We start from the raw sequence: 24,855 nt of genomic DNA, 5'->3' as shown, positions 1-24,855 counted from the left end.
AGGAAGGATAGGCCCTTCAGAACATTTTACTCAAACCTTCTTCATACAAGCAAAATAACTGTTATCTGTCATAATTTGATTGAACTATGTCAGTGCCTAGCAACTATCTTAACGACGTAACCTTGTACGTGCGTTAATAATTTACCATCCCGGACATTGTTTTATTATTTGCGGGCGCCATATCAATAATTTAAGACAAATCCAACTACTAAAATTAAAACTGTTTTGGGCTGTAGACCTGTAGAGCGTCCTGTACAAATGGACTAAAAATCACGCTCCAAAACGTAAGTGTGTGCAACAAGAAAATGTTCTCGGAGGATAGTCAACAAAAAATGACGTCCGCACAAGGTTACAGCGCGCGGCCATTGTAGACTTTGGTAGTAAAATAATTATCACTTTATAATGTGTTTATTACTTAATTTAATGGTAATTACCGATGATACGATATTCGATGTTTCTTTTTGACCTTCGTATAATGGTTTTTGCAGCCTTTCACAACACAACTACATATTTATCACAAGATTCACAAGACCATCTCTCGGCCACAGACAACTGTCGACTGAGGAGCGTTGGCCCTAAAATTACGATTTTAGGGCCAACGCGCGGGTGCCATTTTTTTGAGTGGGAGGCCCTGTCCTTACGCTAGTAATATATATGTCAATGATAATAATACTCTTTCTCTCTCAGCCTCCTTCTACAGGGTGTTGCAAAAAGGGTATACTAAGCCGAAACCTACATGTGCAGCATGGTATATCTAAGCCCGAAACTGAAATCAGAATTTGAAAATTCGCGAAAAAAAATATTCATTTTTCATTGAAACTTTGTTGGTCACGTGACTTTTTACTATGGAAAATAATGTAGGTTTCGGCTTAGTATACCAATTTTGCAACATCCTGTATAGTCCACTGTTGGACATAGGCCTCTCCTAACGATTGCCACCCCAAACGGTCACCCGCCATCTGCATCCAGCGGCTTCCCGCTACCTTCCGCAGATCATCAGGCCAACGGGTTGGGGGGCGACGGACACGCCGCGCGTTTGCCGACACGAGGACTCAACTCCAGAACCTTTCTACTCCAGATAATAATAATATGTAGTAAGAGGTATTTAGAGAGGTAAGTGCATTTTTTTCATCCAATTTTAGTACAATCATGTGTGTGCTAAAAGAGATATTGATTTAGAGCATTATTAATTTTGGAGAACTGTAATGCATTCGTGCGGTGGTGAGTCGTCTATTTGACACATGCCCGCGAGGTGACAATGGCTCTACTACACTTCTTGTTGAGTTGAGATGGATGCTCCAACATGCCGCGTCTCTCTGGAGACGCACGGCGAGTGGCGGCGGGGCGCGGGGCGCGGGGCGCGGGGCGCGGGGCGGGGCGGGGGCTCCAGCTGCCGGCGCGAGGGGCGAGTATCCCGCGGCCGGCGCGGCGCGACGTCGCGTCGACGCACTATTTATACTCCGCGTGCCGGGAGCGCGCGCAGTGAGCCGCGCGCCGCCGCCGAGTACGTCCCTGTCACACACACACACACACACACGCACGCACACACACACACGCGCAGCATGAAGACCGACAGTGAGGATGTGGAGAAGACCCGGGAGAAGCGGCAGGTCAGCTTCGAGGAGGCGTTCGACCTGACAGGTGAGTCCCGCCCCGAGGGTACGGCTGTATTCTACTCACTTAACTGTTAAACTTGAAATCGTTTATAGGTCTGGGTTATTCTCAGAAGTTCATTATGTCCCGTAGTAAAATCCCAAGAAGAAGGTACACTTAACACGATATTGGGTGGTGTTATCTACTTATTTCTCATCTTAGAAAGTAAATTTCCGAGGGATTGATTGTGTTTTGGGGAATGCTAGTTAGCTTTTTCAGTAGATCGTGTACCCGACTATTACATTACATTTTATTCAATTTTCTTAAGCATTACTTATTTACAACCGGCAGGAAATGCTAGATTAATTAAAAACATAAATCACTAGGTAGACTAGGTACCTACGCTATAGACAAAAATTATAAGATAAGTACATGAATATTTTGGTTGAGGCAGAAGGTAGAAGGTACCGTCAGATCAGATCAGATAAATTATATTCTGGAGTTAGGTATATTATTATTCACCCACCGACCTGTAACTATTTGTTAATTATACAATTTAATATAAGTTTTATTCTGTGTAAATTTTAATTCTACTTGTTGTATATTTTCTAAGTTATATCTTGATATTGCATTATTGGATTTAATAATAAATAGGTAAATAATAAAGATACGCAGAAGTTTCACCCGTGACTCTGACAAACAAAGAGTTTGACTGAGTAAAAAGCAGTGTGTACTGGGTACTGGGAGTGCTAATATGATTTGTTGACTATACATTAAACTTTACCCACGGAGGATGACATGTGGACACATACATGATCCATCATAGAGACAAGAAGTCAAGAGTCACTCGTGATCCAGGAGCGGATCCTCGGGCATGTGGTTCGGTGAAGGAACGTGATGAGGAAATCAAAGTCTATTGTCAGACTCTTTAGGGCAAAATCTTAATTATTTATTTAATGTAAGACCTAATTTCTTTCAAATTTCATATTTCAGCAGATTTTCTTCATAATGTTGGGTAATTAAACAACATTAACATACTTTTGATAAATTTAATGCCTGTAAATTAAAACCCTAAAGGTGATAGTAAGTCGTGGAATATACTAGAAAATATATTATTATTTAAAATTGCTAGTTAGGTACTAGAATTCGATTTCGTTATAATTAAACAAAGTTTTATATAAAACAAACCGTGAATCTTTCGGCTCGCTGTACCCCTTTTGCAACATTCCGTATGTAAAATACTGTGTCGTCATGTCACTACCGCAGACCACAAAAAATATCAATTTCATTAGTTAAAAATAATTGTAAGTTTATGGAAGATTATTAAGTTATTTGAAAAAGTATAATCTACATACTGTCTGCAATGTTTGTATTAAAACGCTCACAACACAATTGTAATCTCTGGAAGAATCGCAAGAATCGCAAGTTTGTTAAATTATACAACGAAAAAAATATTTTTTAATTTAAGAATCTAGATGTGCACTTTTCATCACGATATTTTCCTTCAAAACTGCAAATTAAAGGATGACAGACCTGATTCTCATGTAATAATCACCGTTGTGCGATCATTAGGCAACCGTAAAACTTTGCGGGACAATCGACTGTTGATGAACCGTTCAGAACCTGTCAATTTAATATCTAAGATAACAGACTTTGAGGACTAAATAATATATTATATAGTTTGGGATTTGTCAGTGAGATAGAACTCTTTAAAGAGAAGAACAAACTCTCAGATCGATATAAAAAAAAAATATTATGATTAATCACCGTTTCGAAGATAGACACTTCCAAAGCGCTGACCTCTGCAGCACATAGAGAGGATTTATAAAGAGGTCAGTGTTTCAAAGTGATAAAAATATAATTATAATTATGTCGCCCCTTTTCTAACTGTTCAGCATTGCGATTCTATAAAGCTAATTGTCAAAACTCGATTCTGAATCCGGAGTGAGTTTTCAAATTGGCATTCTATAAATACCGTAGACACATCGAATGCACACTAGCGACATCCTTACAAGGTTGGAAGTGAGTAAAACTAAAGCAATTTCGAGATTTTGACAAATAATGTATGAGATGACATATAATGTCATTGCTGTTCGAACGTGAAGTGAAAGGTGAACGGAGAATAACGATCGAAGTGAGATGCGAAGTGAAGTCTGATTTTACAGAATCGCAATGCTGGTATGAATATGAAAAATCTAAAAAAAATTACCTAGGTACCATAGCTGCAGACTATGTCTATGGAGATGAACTTGGTCAAGAAATTCTAAGATAGAAGTACTTAACTATCATAATATGTATAATAAAATTCTTCTTCTTAAATATAAGAGCCTTTTCTCCGGTGTTTATAGTTTCTGCCACCGCGTTCTGTAATTATTATTGTATAATTAAATAGGTACATTGAGTTATTTATATTATTATTATATTTTCAAAAATGTCAAATGTCAAAATTTGGAAAATATAACTGTCCTAACTAATATTATAAATGCGAAAGTAACTGTGTCTTTCTGTCTGTCTGTTACTCTTTCACGCCAAAACTACTGGACGGATTTTAATGAAATTTGGTATAATTTTATTATGGTCTAGACCAGGGGTCGGCAAGTAGTTTTAGGTAGAGTCCGGATGTTGGTCGAAAAATTTTAAAGGGTCCAGAAAAAAAAACTGATTATAATTAAGTAAATACAGTTATTTATTACAAAAATTAGTGAAAAAAAATGCATCGGCGGTCTTGAGCCAAGTTTTAGTTTGGTTCTCGTGAAGAACAGCTAATTCGAAGAGTGTATTTCTAAGTGAATTTCTCAAATGTATGTTGAACGAAAAATAGTCGCCAATTTGATGGCAGCTTTTTTTCAATTTTGATATTTTTCTGGGATTGACTTAAAATTCTTCAGTTGACACCTTTTTATATATTTGCAAAGACACATCTTCTTGCAGATCAATTATTTCCATTTATAAATATATAGGCGTGTCCCTGCGAGATAGGATTCGTAATGAAGAAATCCGCAGGAGAACTAAAGTTACCGACCGACATAGCCAAAAGGATTAATACGCTGAAGTGGCAATGGGCTGGCCACGTAGCCCGCAGAACCGACGACCGCTGGAGTACAAAGGTTCTGGAGTGGAGACCCCGTGTCGGCAAACGGCGTGTCGGTCGCCCCCCAACCCGTTGGTCTGATGATCTGTGGAAGGTAGCGGGAAGCCGCTGGATGCAGATGGCGGGTGACCGTTTGGGGTGGCGATCGTTAGGAGAGGCCTATGTCCAACAGTGGACTAAAGAAAGCTGAGAGAGAGAGAGAGAGAGAGAAAGTCACGTCTTTGGCAGAATAAATAACTTGGCAGCAAGGACTTTTGCTTGGCAGCCACATCTGTCCATGCGGCGGCTGCATCAACTTAAAAGGGTGACTTCAGAAACAGAGATAGCTTGCCCATCTCTGCTAAGTCTTGGAACCTTGTGGCGAATTCGTTGCTAAGATCGGCCAAAATTTTTTTTAACACTGCAATGTCTTCTTCTGAGTTCTCCTTATTATAATTATTATGGTCGTCGGAAGCTATAAGTACCTATGAACAGAGCGCGCGCGGCGGCGGCGGCGCGGCGGCGCGATGTTTTTCATGGTTTTTGGTGGTAAAACACATTAATTAGATTAGGTAGGTACTAAGTTAGATTGGTTCAAAATGTTACAATAATATTCAAAGCATTTATTTATACTTGACATGCCTACATTACAATATTTGGCGGTCCGAGGTTCAACCTTTCGCGGTCCGCAAACGGACCGCGGTCCGCCTGTTGCTGACCGTTGGTCTAGACCCTGAGAAAGAACATATGCTACTTTTTATCCCGGAATTTCACCGGGAAAACCTTTTAAGGCGAAGCGAAGCTCGCGGGAACAGCTAGTGTACTATAAAAGTCATAATTTTATTATAGAATCTATAGAATAGACTTTCAAAAACATACTTGTAGACTGTCTTACTAGGTACAAAACACACAAAGATTGTTTACCTTTTGTGCCAACTAAGAATGAATGCACAATAAATATAAAATAGTCGTTTTGGGCTAGCCTCCTTTAAGATTGATCCGTTTCCGATTCAAACGGAAACTAACAAAATCAGTAGAATCAGCACTTATACAATGATTTCAAAAGGAAGGATACGCCCGTCAGAACGTTTTGTCAAAAGAAAATGGCACCCGCGCGCTGGCCCTAAATTCATACAAATTATGACAGATTTATGAGGTTTTAGGGCCAACGCGAGGGTGTCATTTTCTAGAGCGGTTGGGCCTGTCCTTACGCTAGTAATATATAAGTCAATGCACTTATATATTTGAGGAGTCACGGTGATCAGGAAATAAAATAGAATCTATAAATATATTTTTCTCTAAAATTGTATATTTTTTGCTGGTAATAGTGGTGATTGACACATTGATGTAGATACTAGATGTGTGTAGATGGCGTACTTGATGTTATCGAGCCTAGACATACCTACATCATATTTCCATTTCATGATTTGTTATTTACAAGTACCTAGTTGCAGATCGTATCTCCGGCGTCGCTGAATGCTGCAGTATCTTGTACATACTCGTAGAATAACAAGTACAATCTTGTATCTGTCACATCATCCACGGGGAAGTATTGTCTCATACCACACTTGTACTACATATCGTATTCTGCTCTGCCTTATGGGACATCTGGCTATCTCATCATGCGGAAGTGATATTGTTATTACATTTACTATTCATTTTCTACCGTATGATTTGTATCTTAAATGCTAACCAAATATACCTACTACTTTCACCCTAATCTTACTCAAAATGTTGACAACAAGCCACCTGTTCTCAAATGTTACTGTCTGCCTACTGGTTACTCACGGCACAGGCTTAGCCTAGTGTGAGAACCCCAGCTACCATAGTTTTTTTTAATCTGGTCCAAATAATTTATAACTGTTTTATATTCATAATATTTATTAAGATAACCTGTGTAAATTTTTTGGTTAAATAAACATTTTTTCATTTCATTTTTTTCATTTTTCACATAGCAAGATTACCACTACTCGACCAAGACGGTCGTCATTTATAATTATGAGAATTTGTTGCACATATTCTAATCTGAACTATTCGTATTGAGTTAGCAACTCATCATTGGCTTATCGATTAATGTATTTAATTACAATGTCAACCAAATTGAATTTCTTTCCCAATCACCTCTATATAGTTCCTAGCTTTATCATGAAACATGATGACTATTGACGACTAGGCTAATCTCATGGCAATCCCTAACATGTTTGTAACAGTAGACTCACAACTGATTAAATAATAGTAATGAATATGGTAGGTAGTTACTGGTCACTGGAAGCGGCCACCAGCGGTAGGATGCCGTCAATAATGACCAATTATTGCGTAATGAGCGAGCGAGCGAGCTTCCGCGACCACCCGAGGGTCCCTCCGAGACAGCTCTAGCAGCCCGGGACTTCAGGTGGTCCAGTAGCTACTACAACCAATGGCCAGCAAACTGTAACCTGAGTGATTTTTAACTATGTATTGAGTGATTCTTAAGTTGGCGTGTTTCCCTCAGAGTCGGGGTGGTGCAACCGGCTGGCGCTGGCGGGCTGCGGGCTGGCGCTGCTGCACGCGACGCTCGAGTCGCTGGGCGCCGGCTACGTGCTGCCCGCCGCCGCCTGCGACCTGCAGCTCGACACCAAACAGAAGGGCTACGTCAGCGCCGCCGCCTTCCTCGGTCAGTACCACCGCTGTGGCGATCACTCATGATACTTATCAGATTGCTCGCAGATAATAAGTTCATCGGTAGTAGAGACTAATCCTCCCGTGAATGTTCCGTGTGCAGGTATAATGTCGACGTCGCTGGTGTGGGGGCTGCTGGGGGACCGGCTGGGGCGGCGCGCGGTGACCGTGCCCGCGCTGCTGCTGGCCGCCGCCTGCTCGCTCGCCTCCTCCGCCGCCTCCAGCGTGTGGGTGCTGGTGCCGCTGCGCTTCCTCACCGGCTGCTTGTAAGTATCACTCCTTTATGTATTTTTCAAGACATTCCGTTTATGATAAATGATAATAATGCAGTTGTGTGTGTGTGTGTGTGCAGCGTGTCGGGGTCGAGCGCGACGGTGTACGCGTACCTGTCGGAGATGTCCCCCCGCGCGCGCCGCGCCGCCGCCCTGGCGCACGCCTCCTCCGCCATCTCCATCGCCTTTATCCTGCTGCCGGGTACGTACCGCCACGTGACGTCACACCCTGCTGCCAGGTACGTACCGCCACGTGACGTCACATCCTGCTGCCAGGTACGTGCCGCCACACGACATCACACTCGCCGGCCCCGCAGCAGGGCCGGACCGCAGGCGCCCTAAAGTATTAGCGCAGCAGTTTTGTTGTTCCGAAGCTAAGGAGCGCTGCACTAACCACGACCCTATCGAGTTGTATTAGGTTACCGATGGCATGACATCTCTTGTTCGTTCGTTCGATTTTGGTAGTGGCCCTAGGCCGTGTCGCAACGAAGCAGGAAAACAGATTTCATAACAATTGTGACGAAGAGCAAACAATTACCGTTTGATAAATTTTATCTGAGCATCCTTGATTTGCTTGACAACATTTGCATTATACTAATAAATAATAAATGAATATGCGTACAATCGTTGAACAAATAATTAAACAACCTCCTGCACCTCTGTAGCTCGCGCTAAAATCTCGCTAATAATTAAACGACAAAATATTAATTCCTCCGCTTAGATAAGAAAGAAAGTCACATTTTTACCAGACTGAAAAATTATCAGTCATTTCTCAGTAAGTCAATAATGGAGGTCTCCGGGGTGATTACCGAGCGCGTCAGATGTCTACCTCCTACCTGCCTACCTGAATACCAGTAGCCTCATAATTTAGTATGAAAACGCGCACAATGCCGTTGTATATAGTATAGTATATGTACATACAGGAAATAGACCAGGAGATAGTTTGGACGGACGGTACGGTACGTAAATGAACATTCAGTTTAAAAAAACTTAGATCAGAATCCTACAGAACTAAGTTACAACTACAACCCAGTTCATGACGAGATGACCACCCATTTGCGTGAATCACCTAGGAATCAATAATTACTTCGATTCTATCGATAACTACATTTTATTTATTATTGAAGTCGTACTTCAATAATAAATAAAATGTAGTTATCCTTACTCATATATAGTAAGTAAGTTAGTATTTTTATTTATTTATTTATACATACACACATTGGGAATAAAAGTAAAGTTCGATTCAGACAACTTGGTAGTTCTGAAGTTGGCTGCAAAATTGCAAATGCACTTTGTTTACTCGGACCACCAGGGTACGCCTAATTATTCTTGCCAACCGACCGAACTTGCGAGTGTAAAATAGCAATTCCATCTAACAATTTAAAATGTATGACCCGATTGGCGAGTTCAAAATAGGATTCCGCGATAAACTTGCGATAAGGCTGCGACACACTGCGAGCCGATTTATGGACATTCCTGCATGTGATAGCAAGTTATTGTCAACGTTGGCGCCCCCCGCCCCCCGCCCCCGCTCTCCCGGGGCGCCGGGACACAATGCGGGGTCGGCGGCCGCGCGCCTCACTGACCCACTTCCCCTGCACTGGGATACGATAACCTATCAATTCTTGCTGCACGTTCCTAGCTTGCATAATTATTAGCTTTAATAGTAGGTACCTACTGCTACTAATTATTTTGTGCAATTTACCTATCTAATAAGGGTTCCTAGATTTTTCTCAATTCCCAAAAGCTGATAAGAATAAAGATCTTCAACCGATAGCATCAGCTGACTTAGCATTATAAAATAGTGATTCATCAGAATCTACTATGATTAGATTACAGACTCTCATAATTTGCAATCTGAAATGGCATTAGGCCGGTCAAATCTTACGAAGATTCTATTATTAGGTACCTTCTTAAGTATATTGAAGTTCTCTCTTGGAGACTCTGGAGACGCAGCCCCCGGCCCACTCGCTGCGCCGACCCCGCGTCCTCAGACAGGTAGACGTTAGTGACTGATGAGGATATAGCCGTGGATAGCACTGTGGCACTCCTTGATAAATACCTTTTAGCAGTGGCTGAGCGATAACTGGTCGATGTTAGTAGTTACAATAATATCAATGATGCTGTTACAACAATCATTATGAATTTACCGTCGCTATAGTAAAATAATAAGAGCGTAACCTGCGTAACTGCTGATATCACGGATATGACCTTGACCTACGATAATGCAGTCTAAGTTATTCTCGCGATTTTTAAAAATATCTGATTAAGTACCTACGTAAATTTTGATTTCCTGTGAAATGACGTACTTATGGATTCGTTATTTATTCCTGTGACGGTTAGTTAGTTTGACCGTTTACGTTATCCGAAAGATGACCTTGCCTTGTATGATTACATAATCAATCCATGCAATATGGCTAACATTTCCGCAAAACCGTCGCGTCGGGAACACGCCGCTCCGCGCTGTAGTCTCCACCTCCAGTACCCGCCGCCGCCGCCGCCGCCGCCGAGTGCCATTGAACTTGGCTCGAGTTATCGCTTCTACGCAACGCGCGCGACGTACAGCGATGACCCTCTGTTTGTTTTTTTATTAGCGCTCTGATAATGTGGTAATACTAGCATTAAAAATGTTTGATTAATTTGATTGCATGCGAAATTCATTGCAAGTTCCAAGATAGAATAATTAAGTAAGTATATTCAAAATTAATTCCTTAGAGATCAAGTGAATAAAGATCTGATAAAGAATTTTATAACAGGAGATAGTAGTTGGTAACTAGGTATTTTATTGAGACATAAGTATTTAACTGACAGACGACTGGTATACCGTAGTGGAGCGGCCGCCAGTCCCGGGTTCAATGCCGGGCCGGCTCAGCAGCCGTACAGCTGCGCCGGGACTGGGTCGTGGCCGTGCTGAGTGTGTACTTGTGTCTCGTGAGTCCGGCCCTGTGCTGCGCACGGCAACAAAGAAACGAACTGCTGGAAATTCCCTGTAATCTTGACATAAATACTATGAACGCTTTAATCATAACTAAATACGAATACTTTCCAAAGTCAAATGTAGGTGTCTAGTAATTTACTCCATTGCAATTTTAAGATAATTAATATAATTATTGTACTTATCTTACGTTTACGTTATTAATTTGAGTCTTGTCATATTCTTCTTGGCGTAGCGGCGACATACACTATATCTATTGACTAGAAGGGTTTAATGGAAAGGAGTGGTGGTGGGTGCCGACAGAGGCTAATTGATTAGCCTCTGTCGCTGTGGTCTACCCTGTCTAGCTAGACCATACCAGTAGTACCTATATTATAAGGAACAGCGGATTTGCCTCTCAAAAATGCACTGATATTATGTTATGAATACGTTACAGACCTTGCAGTTGTTACATGTGTGTGTGTGTGCCACTGATTGTGTGTGTGTGTGTGCAGGCATGGCGTGGCTGATCCTGCCGCTGCGCTCGGTGTCGCTGTGGGGGCGCGAGGTGGCGGCGTGGCGCGTGCTGATGTGGGTGTGGGGGCTGACGGGCGCGGCGGCGGGCGCGCTGCTGGCGCTGCTGCCCGAGTCCCCGCGGCTGCTGTTGGCGCGCGGCGGGCCCCGCGCCGCGCTGCCCGCGCTGCAGACCATCTACGCGTGGAACACTGGCAACAAACGAGAGGATTACCCGGTAAGCCATTTGTTACTTGATGATATTTATTCAATATTAAATAAATTACCGATTGTATACAAAAACTAGAAAAATCTATCGAATACTGCTTTACAACAAAACATACACAATTTTAATTTAAAATGCCACTCCGAGACACACCCGACCCAAAGGTACCCATGACACTGGCAGCATTACCATTACCACAGCCAGAGATAGCCTCTGCATCAGGTGTGCCCCGGAACGAGATATATTATTTATTTATTATTTAATTATGTACAATCAGATTTCCCTTAAGAAGACTCTCCCCTCTTCTCCCCATACTCCCATGGCCTCCATTTGTTACTGTTAGTTATGCATTTCATTAGATGTGAACTCAATGAAATGACAATGTGATGCCTGGCCTGGTTGCAGGTGTCGGAGATCGTGGCGCCGGCGGAGGCGGGTGGCGGCGGCGTGGCGGGCGCGCTGCGCTCAGCCGGGCTGCTGTTCCGCCCGCCGCTGCTGCGCTGCGTCGTCATCTCGCACGTCAGCATGTTCGCCGTCTTCCTGCTGTGAGTTCTCCACTGCTTGTAGTCTACCATCATCCTCATCGAATGTACATTCGTATATAGAGAGATGCTTAGTGACTGGGTACCGATTCCTGAGATACGGAGATCATTTGAAATGCCGAGGTTTGGCCGAGATGACGTTTATCTCAGGTGAAATTAGAAATATGCTGAACTGGAAATCTTGGATAAAACGTAAAACTTAAAAATGTCTTTGAGTTTGACGTTAAATTAGAGGTTATTGGAGAGTTTATATATATCTTGGGTTATGAGATTTATCTCCGGACATGCTCCGGACCTCCGGAATTGAATTGAACTTGTGGTCTGTGGTCGCAGGTCGAGCGGGCTGTACGTGTGGGTGCCGGACATCCTGAACTCGGTGCTTCAGGACGGCGGCGGCGGCGGCTCCATCTGCCAGATCATACACAACAAGTTCGTGGCCACCAACAACGCGACGGTAATGTTTCAAAGTTTCTATATGATTGATTAATGATAAGCCAGCTGACGGCTTCTGGTACAGGCATGAAAGATTGAAAGTACCTATACGCGGGCTTCAGGAAATCTGCAGTAATGAGTCAGTTTTTGAAATGTTGAGCAGCTAACACTTTTTAATGTGATTATCGCATCTAGCCACTACCGGAAAAATTTAATAATCGATTGTTTAATCCTGAAGTGTGCAAGTGCAAATATGCTTCACAGCATCATTTTTTATGATATCTTAGTAGTATCTGTGTGTCTTTGCTGACAAAAGTGTGTGTGTGTCTCTGCTGACAGTAGTGTGTGTGTGTATGTCTCTGATGACAGTAGTGTGTTGTGTGTGTGTGTGTGTCACTGCTGACACTATAGTGTGTGTGTGTCGCTGCTGACAGTGTGTGTGTGTGTGTGTGTGTGTGTGTGTGTGTGTGTGTGTGTGTATCTCTTCTGACAGTAGTGTGTGTGTTTGTGTGTGTGTCTCTGCTGACAGTAGTGTGTGTGTATGTCTCTGATGACAGTAGTGTGTTGTGTGTGTGTGTGCCACTGCTGACACTATAGTGTGTGTGTATGTCGCTGCTGACAGTGTTTGTGTGTGTGTCTCTGATGACAGAAGCGTGTGTGTGTCTCTCTGCTGACGGTGCCTGTGTGTTTCAGCTGGCGGGCGAGGCGGTGTGCGTGTCGGAGGTGGCGACGGGCGTGTTCCCGGTGTCGATGGCGATGGGCGCGGTGTTCGGCGTCACGTACCTCGCCATCGGCTTCCTCATCGACCGCGTGGGCCGCGTCACGCTCTACTGTGAGTCCTCCATACTATAATTATTACAGACAATTATGTAGTAGTATCTAATCTTATTCGCCGAAGGGCTTCATGTCCATTTTTGAAAAACACTACATACCTCTAGTATCAGGCTTGAACTATCAGATAAGCTAAATCATTCACGTTAAATTTCCCATAAAATCATGATTATCTTGTTGAGCTCAATAACCTGCTGGTGTTTGTCATAAGCTGGTGTTTATGTTGCAGTCGTGATCATGGTGGTATGCGGAGTGGCGACGGGCGGCGCGGGGGCGGCGGCGGCGCGCGGGGGGGCGGCGCTGCTGGTGCTGGCGCTGTGCTCGGGCTGCGCCGCCTCCATCCTCGCCGCCATCGCCGTCGACGTCTTCCCCACCTCTATGCGGTGAGCACAACAAATATCTTCACCCGAAGTAGCTTGAAGAAATGGATAATCTGATGCTGGTTTGACCCTCTCAGTATAGTGAGAAACTATATTTGAAAGCTAGTGTTGGTCACAGACACGCGAAAATAGATAGCAGATTTTTGAGCTTAGTTGATTTTTTTTATGGAGCAGCGTAACCCTAAAATCCTAGACTGGTCTGTAGTTTTTTAAGTTTCCTCTCAATTCCACAACGCTCTTAAACTATACCTCCAGTGTAAAATCTGCAGGAAATTCGCAGTTTTATGCCGTTCGCTTATATAATTAATAATTATAATGTATGGACCTTATTTAATATGCTGACGATGGACGTTGTAACTTGCAGGGCCATGGCGGTGTGCATCCTGTACACGATGGGGCGCGCGGGCGCGGCGCTGGGCTCGCAGGCGCTGGCGCTCACGCTGGACGCGCACTGCCAGCCCGCCTTCACCACCATCGCCGTGTTCGTGGCAGGTGCGTGTGTGTGTGTGTGTGTGTGTGTGTGTGTGTGTGTGTGTGTGTGTGTGTGTGTGTGTGTGTGTGAGGCTCGCAGGCGCTGGCGCTCACGCTGGACGCGCACTGCCAGCCCGCCTTCACCACCATCGCCGTGTTCGTGGCAGGTGCGTGTGTGTGTGTGTGTGTGTGTGTGTGTGTGTGTGTGTGTGTGTGTGTGTGTGTGTGTGTGTGTGTGTGTGTGTGTGTGTGTATGTGTGTGTGGGTGGGTGTGTGTGTGTGTGCGCGTGTGTTTGTGTGGTAGTTGATATACGACCCATAAACATTATCAGCTTGACAAAACATTGCCCGTCTGGAAACAAAAACGGGAGGTACCTAACTGAAAACCGGTTGATATAATTTATCTACCTATGTTTTTTTTCAGGTTCTGCATTGCTGATACTCCTGTGGCCGAAACCTGAAGAAGTCAGAAAAGAAATGGAAAAGAAAGGCTTTAGTTACTAGGAGCAGTACCTATACTTTATATCTAGATATAGATAGCTTAATTTTGTTGTTAAAAGTAATACTTTAATATGATAATATTGTATTGAGACTGATTGTTACTTGAGGCCAGGACAGTTCCTACGCGCATTTACTACGATGTCTGATCACCAGTGAAGTGAAGGGCGAATTGCTATAGACGTAGTTCGCGAATTATTCTTATAAGAATATAAACATAGCATGTTAGCAACATTCAACCTACTAACCTATACAATAGGTACAGTGCCCATACAAGGTACACGATTATATCGATGTGCCTGCATATTTTATACATTTACTTCCACTAAAAATAATTAATTATGAGTAAATTGTGTGTGTGTGTGTCTATTGTAGCGGTGCTATTAAATGATGTTGTAATATACACACGGAATTGTGAACAATGGTTGTGTATAGTAGAGGTGTATTAATTATTATAGGTATCAGCAAATCCAAAGTACAAACTTGGTACCATCTTTTAAGTTAGATCCATATTTCGGTAGATGGTACCAGAAATCACAATAAGTGCCTATGTAGTTAGATAAATAAAGAAACCAATTTCGTTGGTTTAATTTTATAGCTTGATGTGAAATTTATTCAAATAATTATATTTTATGAAAAAAACTAGACTACTTACTTCTTTCATTATACCTGTATTAGTATAATATTATTTATAATTAGGTAGGTACATATTATGAACATTAGAACATACTATGATATTATTTAATGTTCTGAAGGTTTGTAGGTGCTTCACGCTTTTTATAGGTTGAGTTCAGTAGTTTGGTAAGTACCTATTTAGAATAATTTAATAAATTCCATGAATTGATGAAATTTAGACAAATGGATTCATTATTTACACTACAAAGCATCATCCTGCTTACGTTATACATATAATACGCTTCTTGCGTTTGCATTAAATCAGCTATATTTTTCATAATATATTAATGGATTGCTCTACTCAATCAATACAAACGACTGAATCCTATATTTAAGTCCTCAGGTGTGACAACATGACATGATATTAACAATTGACAAATAAACTTATAAGAAAGTACACAGTACATCTCAAGCTATATAATATTTTATTTGCGTATTCGATTCGTATTAGATTTTGGGGCAGTTTAAGAAACTGCGCCCTCTGGTGCTCTTATAGTATTTTTTGGTTCAACAAATACGAAATATTATTTAGTTCTTTAGTTAACGCACAGGTGCCACTCTGTTCACTAACTTCTGTAGTCAAAGTTTTAGAATCCACCACTAGATGTCACTGCCCGTTTTAAAAACCCATAAATTGAGTTTTACTTTTATGTGAAAGCCTGAACCTGTGACTGTATCATAATTACATCAGAAACCGATATAATCATAATCAGTCCACTGTTGGACATAGTGATATCGAAATCTGTTATCGAGGACCATCTCTCATTTTATGACGAGATTATGCGTAGGAAGTCAGTAAATATTATGAAGCCTGACCAGTGGAGCCGAGGCTGCGACCTGGCTTTCCCTATTCTATTCCGTGATCAGACAAATATTGCTATCCTTGTCTCCTTTCTAACCGGCATGCATCGCACGCATAGAACGCGTGAACGAACGTGTCACCGGTTGCATCTTGACAAGCGATAGCAAAGCGGTATTTATTACGTCCCTTACTATCCCGGGATCACACAAATAGTGCTGTCTTGTTTTTTTATTAGCGTTGATGTGGCCGCCACCTCCGCCGGTGAAATTGGGATTAGTTTTATTGAAGACGCAGTACAGGGTAGCACTCAAGCGATAAGAATAAAATACGGTGTTTGAAATATAACTCATTTAATTACAATCACCGGCCGAATGTTCTTTTATTTATACTTAAGTTATTCATTAAACAATCTTTAGGTAGATTAGGTTTCATACAATTATCTCAGTATTATTTGACTATTACCTATAAACATATTTAGTTTAATTTAAAATATTCACAGTTATTTTATTGCTAAGTAATAATATAATATTGACGTAGTTCAATAAAAAAAACATGGTATGAACTTAAATATGTAATTATTTCACTATTAAAAAATAATTATTTTCTAGCCCTATATCATAATAAGCTTAAGTTGAAGTAATCACAGATTGTTCATTAGTAGGTTTAGGTAAGTATAATCACGGTTATTGTCATAATGAAATATAACTCATTTAATTACAATCACAGGCCGAAAGTACTTTTATTTATACTTAAGTTATTCATTAAACAATCTTTAGGTAGATTAGGATTTAATTATTTTTATTCTCCATAGTAAAAAGTCACGTGACCAACTAAGTTTCTATGAAAAATGATATATTTTTTTCGCGAATATTTAAATTCTGTTTTCAGTTTCGGGCTTAGATATACCATGCTGCACATGTAGCTTTCAGCTTAGTATACACTTTTTGCCACACCTTGCATAATGGTTTTAATAAATATACCTAAATAACTTCGTAGGTGATTATAGGGTATCTATAATGCCCAGATAACTGAATCCTGTAGGTGTAGAACTTGCAAAAATTATCAACAGCCACTGTAGCTTGCGACGTTATTGAAGAACACACGTAAGCTGCGCTGAAAAAAAAATAAGGCAAATTAACGTCTTATTAATAAAAATATTTGTTTTTTTAAATATTATATACATATATATATATATATATATATATATATATTAGTGATGCCACGAATAGTGATTTGGCCGAATACCGAATACCGAATATTCGGCCGACGTCCTCAGCCGAATACCGAATATTCGGCCACCGAATATTCGGCAGGTGATCCAGTATAATTCAATAAGTTGAAGTTTTATTTAAAGAGTATTTTTTTTAAGCTTACGGCAGATCCGTACAACTGGTGGTCAACCAACTCGAATTAGTAGCCAGACCTCTTATATTTTGTTAAAAAATACTTGTGTCTCAGTAGCAGGTATTGTGTATTTTATGAAGAAAAGCGCAATCGTCTCTTACGAACGAATGCCGAAAAACTTGTCTTTATTCATCACAATTTGCCTTTAATTAATTTAAAATAGGTTTTCGCAATTAATAATTGGTTTCATACTTAAATGTTTCGATTATTATTATTTTTTAATTCTCTTTTGTAAGATATTTGCTACTTCTTTAAGTATTCGGTATTCGGCCGAATACTACTTACTATTCGGCCGAATACCGAATACTGAAAAAAATGGCCGAATAGGCCGAATACCGAATACTTGCCGAATATTCGTGGCATCTCTAATATATATATGATATACGAGAAGGTAGATACGAGTAGTAATAACGTTATTTCACCTAGACTATTTGTTTGGTAATTTATTGTCATTTGGAGACCACAGCAAACAGTGGAGTAAAATTTCTTATCAGTAACTTATTGCAACAATTACTTGAAACTGCGAACTTTTGTGCGAAAAGGGTAGAGTATAAATACTGTTCATTAGTGTATTCGCCTTTTTCAATATATAGGTATGTCCCATAACCGACCTCTATTGTTTTTGAGCGAAAGAGATAGCTGAGAAAACAATTTGGCTTTTGTCCAAAACCGGTTTGGTCGGACGGTGAGTTTGAAACTTGTATGAAATTTCACAGGGTGTGAATTACTTATAGGTATTTAGTTCAGAAACACGTTTTTGTCGCTTGTAGCTGATAGGTACAAATGAGTTTTGACAAGTAAATTGGCTGTTATAACTTTATCAACTTCAGCACCACAACACTGTATAGGCCTAGCATAAGCACAATACCATATGAAAATAGTGATAAATTCTTACCCAGGATTTGTTATCTGGTAATCATGTATTCGGAGCCATTGCAGTTTTTAAGCGCATTACATCAATGGAGTCATGATAATTTATCGGCGCATTACATCGATAGGCTGTGTTTTCACCTGAAATAATAATGGGTAGGCTTAAAGGTAGGTTACACATATTTTTTTTTAATACATATATTTATTTGCCTAGTTTCATTCAGAAATACAAACAATAACGCTTTTTTTTGCTATTGAGGGGTAAATATCCACATTTAACCAGGACTACCATATGTAGGTAATCGATGATACCCACATATTTTCGTATCTACTAAGATATGTACATGAATGCCTTGATTGCATGTATGCACAATTTACTCGCTCATAGTGTAAAATTGCTAATTTAATAACAATCCCCATACATATTAAGCATAGATATTAAAAAAATAATTTGGCTACGTTACTTCAATAAAAAATCATGTTAGTAAATAAGCTGAGCATAACAAAATGGGATGGCTTGCTTTGATATTGAGTATTAAAAAGGATACTTACCTACTTGCAATATTCAAACATAGCACTCACTAAACACTCTTATCTGCATCCACTAATATCTTTTAGAATATAACATCTTGAATATTCATTTGCGTATAGAGCACTCACAATATTTTAACAACCAACAATAACACCGATCGTGACCATAGTTTGCACTAAACTGTAAACAAATTATCAAACAAAACATGCAAAATACTAAACTTCACCGGTGGCGGCGCGCGGCGGCGGTCACATAAGGGACGTAATAAATACCGGTTTGCTATAGCTTGTCAAGATGTTATGCGGTCGCTCACGCGTTCTATGCGTGCGATGCACGCCGGTTAGAAAGGAGACAAGGATAGCAATATTTGTCTGATCACGGAATAGTAAGGGATGACAATAACTGACCTAGGTACTACATCGCCGTAGTCGTCATCGCTATCGTTTGTCAAGATAACAGAGATAAATGTGTGCGTGTATAGGCATACGTTTTCTCTGTACACAGTAAGGTAAAGGCTAAGAGCAAAAGCAATAAAATGTCATACCCAAGATTAGTTTAGATACTATTGATGCAAAGTATGACGAAATATCATGACGGAAAATCAGTGCCGCGTCAGGTGGGTGGATGCCACCTCACTTGAAGCGGTGTAAGCTGAGGCGCGGGCCTTTTCGGTGCTGGACAACACACACCGTTATGTTGTATGCCTGTTATGTGTAAAATTAAGTATCTACCTATAAGTTTAGTAAGTTCTTTTGTTTTATTTGTTGTTTGCTGTGTGTATTTCCTTGTGTATTTTTTGGTGTGTGGTGGTCACCGAATAAATAATTTTTATCTATCTCTATCTATCTTTTATCTAAATAAATGATTTATAGATAAATTCGACATGAGTACTTCAATGATACGGTGCTATTATTTTTGTGTACTGGCTTGCTTTGGCATTCTCGTCCACTTTGATTTGTATGAAGAATTTGATATAATTATTTAACAGCTTTTATCAAGCTTAAAATTATAATAAATAGAAGCGACTATTTCACGACTATTTTTTGAGACATAATTCAAACCGATAGTCATAGTAGTTCCAAAGATATTCGATATTTTCAAAACCTCCAGCTATAATCCTCCACCAGGGCTGCAGCAAAGTACCTTTATATCTCTGCTATCTTTTGACGACTATTTCTGAAATTTGGCATGTCATTACGACTATTTCACGACTATTTTTTGAGACCTTAACCAAGTCGATAGGCCTTACCGTTCGTTCAGAAGAGACTGGAGGATTATAGCTGGAGACCTCCAGCTATAATCCTCCATAAAGTATAGCTCTAACTCCGAAAGTATGATACGACTATTTTTTTGGAAAACACGACTATTTATGACTATTTCACGACTATTTTTTGGCATCATCAAAAATAGTTTCTATTGAGTTTCAATTTTGGAGGATTATAGCTCGAGGGACGTGAGCCGGGGGCTCTGCGGACGTCTCTTGCTGGTCATCGGTACATGAGGCAGGGTCGTGGTTGGCCCAGCAGCCCTCTCACTCTGAAACCTTGTATTTCGTCTCAAACTTCTTTTGACGATAGTTTGCTCCTCCAATTATTCCTACCCTCACACTGCTCACCACTCAAAATCTTATTTAAAACGTTGTTTAGGCAGAATGGATGAACCTGATCACTGTTGGGAAAATAATCCTTTTTTTCCACTGCTGAACGTTTGTGTCAAGGTAACTATGCGAAGATCATGTTTTTATCTCTGAAAGGGTTAAAAGTGACAAATGTTGGTGTCATTATTTAGCGATCAAGATAACGACAGATATAAGTGGTATAACGAGGAGCTGATGATCTAGTTGTGTGTTGACACTTTTTTGTGTGTTGTTGACACGATCAGATGTGAGGACCGCGGGGCACGGGCTGCGGGCTGCGGGGCGCGCGGGGTGAAGTGTAGCAGACAGAGGAATTTCAATTAAAACAATATCAATGAAATAGAACTGACTAAGTTCCTATATAATTTTTTAAGAAGATTACCAAGATGTCGAGGAATGTGGAGTGTATTGTTGGTGAGGAATTATACATGTTGTGGCGATCTGCTGGACCTCAATACCGACAGGGTGTACTGAATTATTTTAAGTACCTATCTCCTTATCGTATTCATATACATAGGTATGATTAGGTAGTGAGACTTTTGCATATTATGCTTGTTCGTAGATATGTGGTGTGTGGTGGATAGTGCAGTGCGGGGCAGGTAGCGGCGGCGGCACTACATCTCCCTCGCCGCGTCTACCTGCGCCGCGGTCGTCGCGGATCTCGAGGCGTTTTTTAATACTTAAAACATATAATTTGGTATTTTTTCCCATCCCTGTTGTAGGACTGCCATTATTTTCTCATAAAATATTTATCACAGTATCAAGTAGAGCGTGTGATTGCAGCGACGGCGGCGGCGTTGTGAGCCGTCCACTCACCACATTCTTATACAGTCTCAAGAAGAGAGTCACTAGGATAGCAGATAACAAAAAACGGACAATAATTATGAATCAATATAATATAATAACGTGACAATAATAAGGGAATATTAAAAGCAGTTTACATAAAATACCTGCTACTACACTACATACTATGTTAAAATTACAAAAACGACAACACCAACCTATAAAAAATCTCTAATAGGGTTTATAAAGAATATTGTTGAGCAACAGTAGCATAATTATGAACGTCCACTAAAGTGACCTGTACAATATACGTTAATAGTTAATTAGATACGTTGATATCTGCCAGCTCGGATCGCATACCGCGGGGGCACGGGGGGCGCGCGGGGGCACGGGGGGCACAACGGCCGTCCATATGGCACCGACGTTGGACAATTAGCATATCCATTCATACTGACGCTACATGGGAGTACCTATTAAAATGGAAGGTTATAGAAGTTATTTCACAGAAATCTACATATTTCAGCTATGTGTAAAAATGTGAAAAATACCACAGGCTTTCTATAAAAAACATCGTAAACATTAGGATGATGTTTTTATACTTAATATAGAATTTCTGTTATTTCAGTAACGGATTGTAACCCTTCCCTGCACCCTCGTGACTGCAGGGGTGGCGCGGCCTTGACTCCATGACTCCGTGATTAGCTGGGTCACCGCGCCGCCGCCGCCGTCGCTGTAATGTCACATGGCGATATATTTATTTATTGTGATATCTTCCAGGTTTTACAGGAAATCAGAAAGTATTTTAAAGTATTATTTATTCCATTGTTTTTATGGGTAGCAGTTATGGAAAGGAAAATATTATTGTATGCATATTGTGTAATTAAAAGATAAGATACCGAAGCCCTACGTCACTAAAAATAATGTAATGTGCAAAACAATATCATAAATAATTGTACGTAGGTATCTAGCGTAATTAAAAAGTAAATAAGTATAACTGTGTTGCATAGTATGAGATGAGTGTGTGTATGATTGAGGCTCCGGCTGTCGAGAGGAAGCCCGCACGTGGCTGGGTCAGGCTCAGGTGCACCCCCGCCCCCGCCCCCGCCCCGCCCGCGCCATATGTCACCCCGGCTGACCCTCGCGGGGAAACTACTAGAAATATACGTTACGAAAATTAATATGTACTAGAAGAATCCTAGCCAAGCCACATTATGTTTAGGTCGGGTCAAGAGTACGAGTAGGTACCGTTTTTGCGCGGTCCTCATGTTAAGTTTCGAGTCTGTTGATTCATCGACCGTTGATGTCACGGGTGGCTCGTATCATCACGTCACGTACCTATGCATTATTGAATACAATAAAGTTTGTTTGTAATCCATAAATCGTAGTAAAAATTTAATCAGTGTGAAACCTAGTGTTTTATAATATGTATACTGTTCTGAGTCGTGATTGTTTGCCCAATTTCGTGGAAGCGGCTTCCTGCGCCGGTGATGGTTTTACAGCGGCTAATGGGGGTCGTCACAGACTCACACTCGATTAAAGGAAATCAGGTGTTGTTAAGCGCGCGGGGGCGGCGGGATATTGCACGGCCGGTAATTGAGTGCCGCGATGCAGCGCCGCCGCCGCCGCCGCCGCCGCCGGCACAGATCACCTACACGCAGATATGGCGCACATCTCGGGTACATGAAAGAAAGAAAGGATACTTAATAGTTTATTGCCACAAAGCAGAAAATATTGTTTAAACAGAAACAATGACATTATAAAAGAAAATTAGAATCTATAGTATAACGGCTGCAAAGACATCTATCAACGTCATCTATGTCCTGTTTTATTTATTTAATCATTAAATCTCATTTTTTATTACTAGCTTTTTGATGATAATCTAATTTTCAACTCATATTTTACCAATAGATAGAAGAGGAAACTTCGTTTGTTTTTTGAAGTACAGCAAATATGACAGAGTGTCGCGTCTGCACAGTGCGCGGTGTGTGTCGGTCCCGGCGATGACTTGAGTTCGATTGTCGATGATTTATGAGATGAGTGAGAAGGCTCGCGCCGGATGTTTGTTTAATCGAGGCAGCGCGGCCGCGGGGGTGTGAAACAAACACTGCAATCATCTTTACAAATCATATACCTACCTATGTAGACTGAAGTTTTCATAATGTTACTAGTTCTTTTATTGAAAAGGAATGTTTTTTTTTTATGAAAATATACTTGAATAAATTATGCTTAAATTAACAGGAACACATCGATTAATAATATTTAGGTAAGAAGGTACGTGTAACTCTGGGTAGAATAGGCCAAGGTCCTTGAAGATAAGGACTTTAAGACAATCAAGAATAAGTATGTCAAAGATACCAGAAGGGCTAGTACGGGGCGCTTTTAAGACGTGACAAGAGTTTTGCATCGCGCTCACTCACATCTCACATCACGCAGCCTCAAGAGCGAGCGAGACGGAGAACTCTTATCACGTCTTAATAGCGCCCTGTGCTACAGGGCCAGAAGGAGTGTCAAGAGCAGCACGGGGTCGGGCGCGGGCGCGGCGAGTCCGCGCGAACAGCGCACACTATAATCACATCACCGGCAGCTTCGATCAATTTTATAGAAAAAATAACAATGTGATTAAACACCATAAAATAGTTTATTTTTAAATGACCGCTCCTAAACTCTGACCGGCTATTTGATCGGCGCCATGTTTTTTACTCATTTTTGGAATTAAAAAACGAGCTAAGATTAAGCAATTTTCGTAAAACCAACAGTGGGCGTGAAAATTCGGTGTTTTAAAAAAAGTAATGTTTTAGCGCCCCGCGCTCGTCGGTATTGAATTTTGGATTGCCTTAATCCAGGCAAATGCTATCTAACGTAAACAAATTTAAAAAATACAATGGATTCTAATAATCATAAAAATAATTAAACTGACACGTATCCTTTTGCAAATACGTAAATTCAAATTCAAATTCAAATGGTTCAAATTCAAATGGTTTAATCGACGTAAAATTTTACAATTATTTGTCGATAGTCATCTACCACCATTTCACAAAGGCCCCGTCATTGAGAAGGAAAGAAATGGCGAAAGAAACTCCTCGAGCATCTTTTCAACTTTTTCCTTATAATCTATTACAATTTTTACTTATATCTAGTACCTACAATTTTACTTAAGTACCTATATCCATTTCATTTTTTCAATAGCCTTAGCTGAGGTGGACAAGACCACGCGTTTTTGTCGTTTAAATAATCATTTATACTATAGTAAGCTTTACTACATAATGTAGCTTTAACATAATTCTTAAATTTTTGCTCAGTAAGGTTTATTGCTTCATTTGATAATTTATTATAAAAACGTATACAGTTCCCCATGAATGATGTGTTTGTTTTCGAAAGTCTGAGTGTGGGGAAAAGCAACTTATTTTTGTTTCTGGTCTCAATACCGTGAGTGGCTCCTACTTTACTAAATGAATTTAAGTTTTTACGAACATACATAATATTTTCATAGATATATTGGCATGGAACAGTTAGTATACCTATTTCCTTAAACGTATCTCTTAATGAAATTCTAGACCCTAATACATATATGGCTCGAATTGCTCGTTTTTGCAGAACAAAGATTTGATTAATGTCAGCCGCTCGTCCCCACAATAGAATTCCGTAAGACATAACACTATGAAAATAACTAAAATACACAAGCCTGGCTGTATCTACATCTGTTAACTGTCTAATGGTTCTAACCGCATAAGCTGCAGAACTCAATCTACTAAT

General features: G+C 40.6%; 1 protein-coding gene and 1 long non-coding RNA gene across 3 annotated transcripts; one reads left to right on the top strand and one right to left on the bottom strand.

Annotated features, from left to right (window-relative positions):
- Positions 1–1,481: 1,481 nt before the first annotated feature.
- LOC105393243 (putative transporter svop-1) lies at positions 1,482–15,050 on the top strand. Of its 2 annotated transcripts, XM_048621730.1 has the most exons (12): positions 1,482–1,641; positions 7,155–7,316; positions 7,425–7,587; positions 7,674–7,795; positions 11,023–11,258; positions 11,652–11,791; positions 12,122–12,242; positions 12,914–13,052; positions 13,281–13,434; positions 13,796–13,848; positions 13,995–14,069; positions 14,327–15,050. In XM_048621730.1, exons 1-12 carry the CDS (start codon positions 1,563–1,565, stop codon positions 14,404–14,406), a joined length of 1,524 nt encoding a protein of 507 aa, XP_048477687.1. In that variant the 5' UTR covers positions 1,482–1,562; the 3' UTR covers positions 14,407–15,050. The 2 variants fall into 2 exon arrangements, with proteins under 2 accessions (XP_048477687.1, XP_037975837.2); XM_038119909.2 differs by lacking the exon at positions 13,995–14,069 and having other exon boundaries at positions 13,796–13,923.
- Positions 15,051–16,710: 1,660 nt separating this feature from the next.
- Positions 16,711–18,904, bottom strand: LOC125488705. Its single transcript, XR_007266424.1, has 3 exons — positions 18,708–18,904; positions 18,177–18,292; positions 16,711–16,990 (listed from the first exon to the last, which is right to left on the bottom strand). It is a non-coding gene; the product is annotated as an uncharacterized LOC125488705 (long non-coding RNA).
- Positions 18,905–24,855: the final 5,951 nt, after the last annotated feature.

Source organism: Plutella xylostella, chromosome 6 (genome assembly GCF_932276165.1).
Source record: "Plutella xylostella chromosome 6, ilPluXylo3.1, whole genome shotgun sequence".
Classification (NCBI taxonomy): Eukaryota; Metazoa; Arthropoda; class Insecta; order Lepidoptera; family Plutellidae; genus Plutella; species Plutella xylostella.
The sequence above is the reverse complement of the archived record's forward strand: the minus strand, read 5'-3'. Positions and strand labels throughout refer to the sequence as shown.

Excerpts from the sequence above, each read along its gene's own strand:
- LOC105393243 (XM_048621730.1), top strand. The coding sequence starts at position 1,563 with ATGAAGACCGACAGTGAGGATGTGGAGAAGACCCGGGAGAAGCGGCAG. Across the intron at positions 11,259-11,651 it reads ACAAACGAGAGGATTACCCG|GTGTCGGAGATCGTGGCGCC; the intron begins GTAAGCCATTTG and ends GCCTGGTTGCAG. Across the intron at positions 13,053-13,280 it reads GGGCCGCGTCACGCTCTACT|TCGTGATCATGGTGGTATGC; the intron begins GTGAGTCCTCCA and ends TTTATGTTGCAG.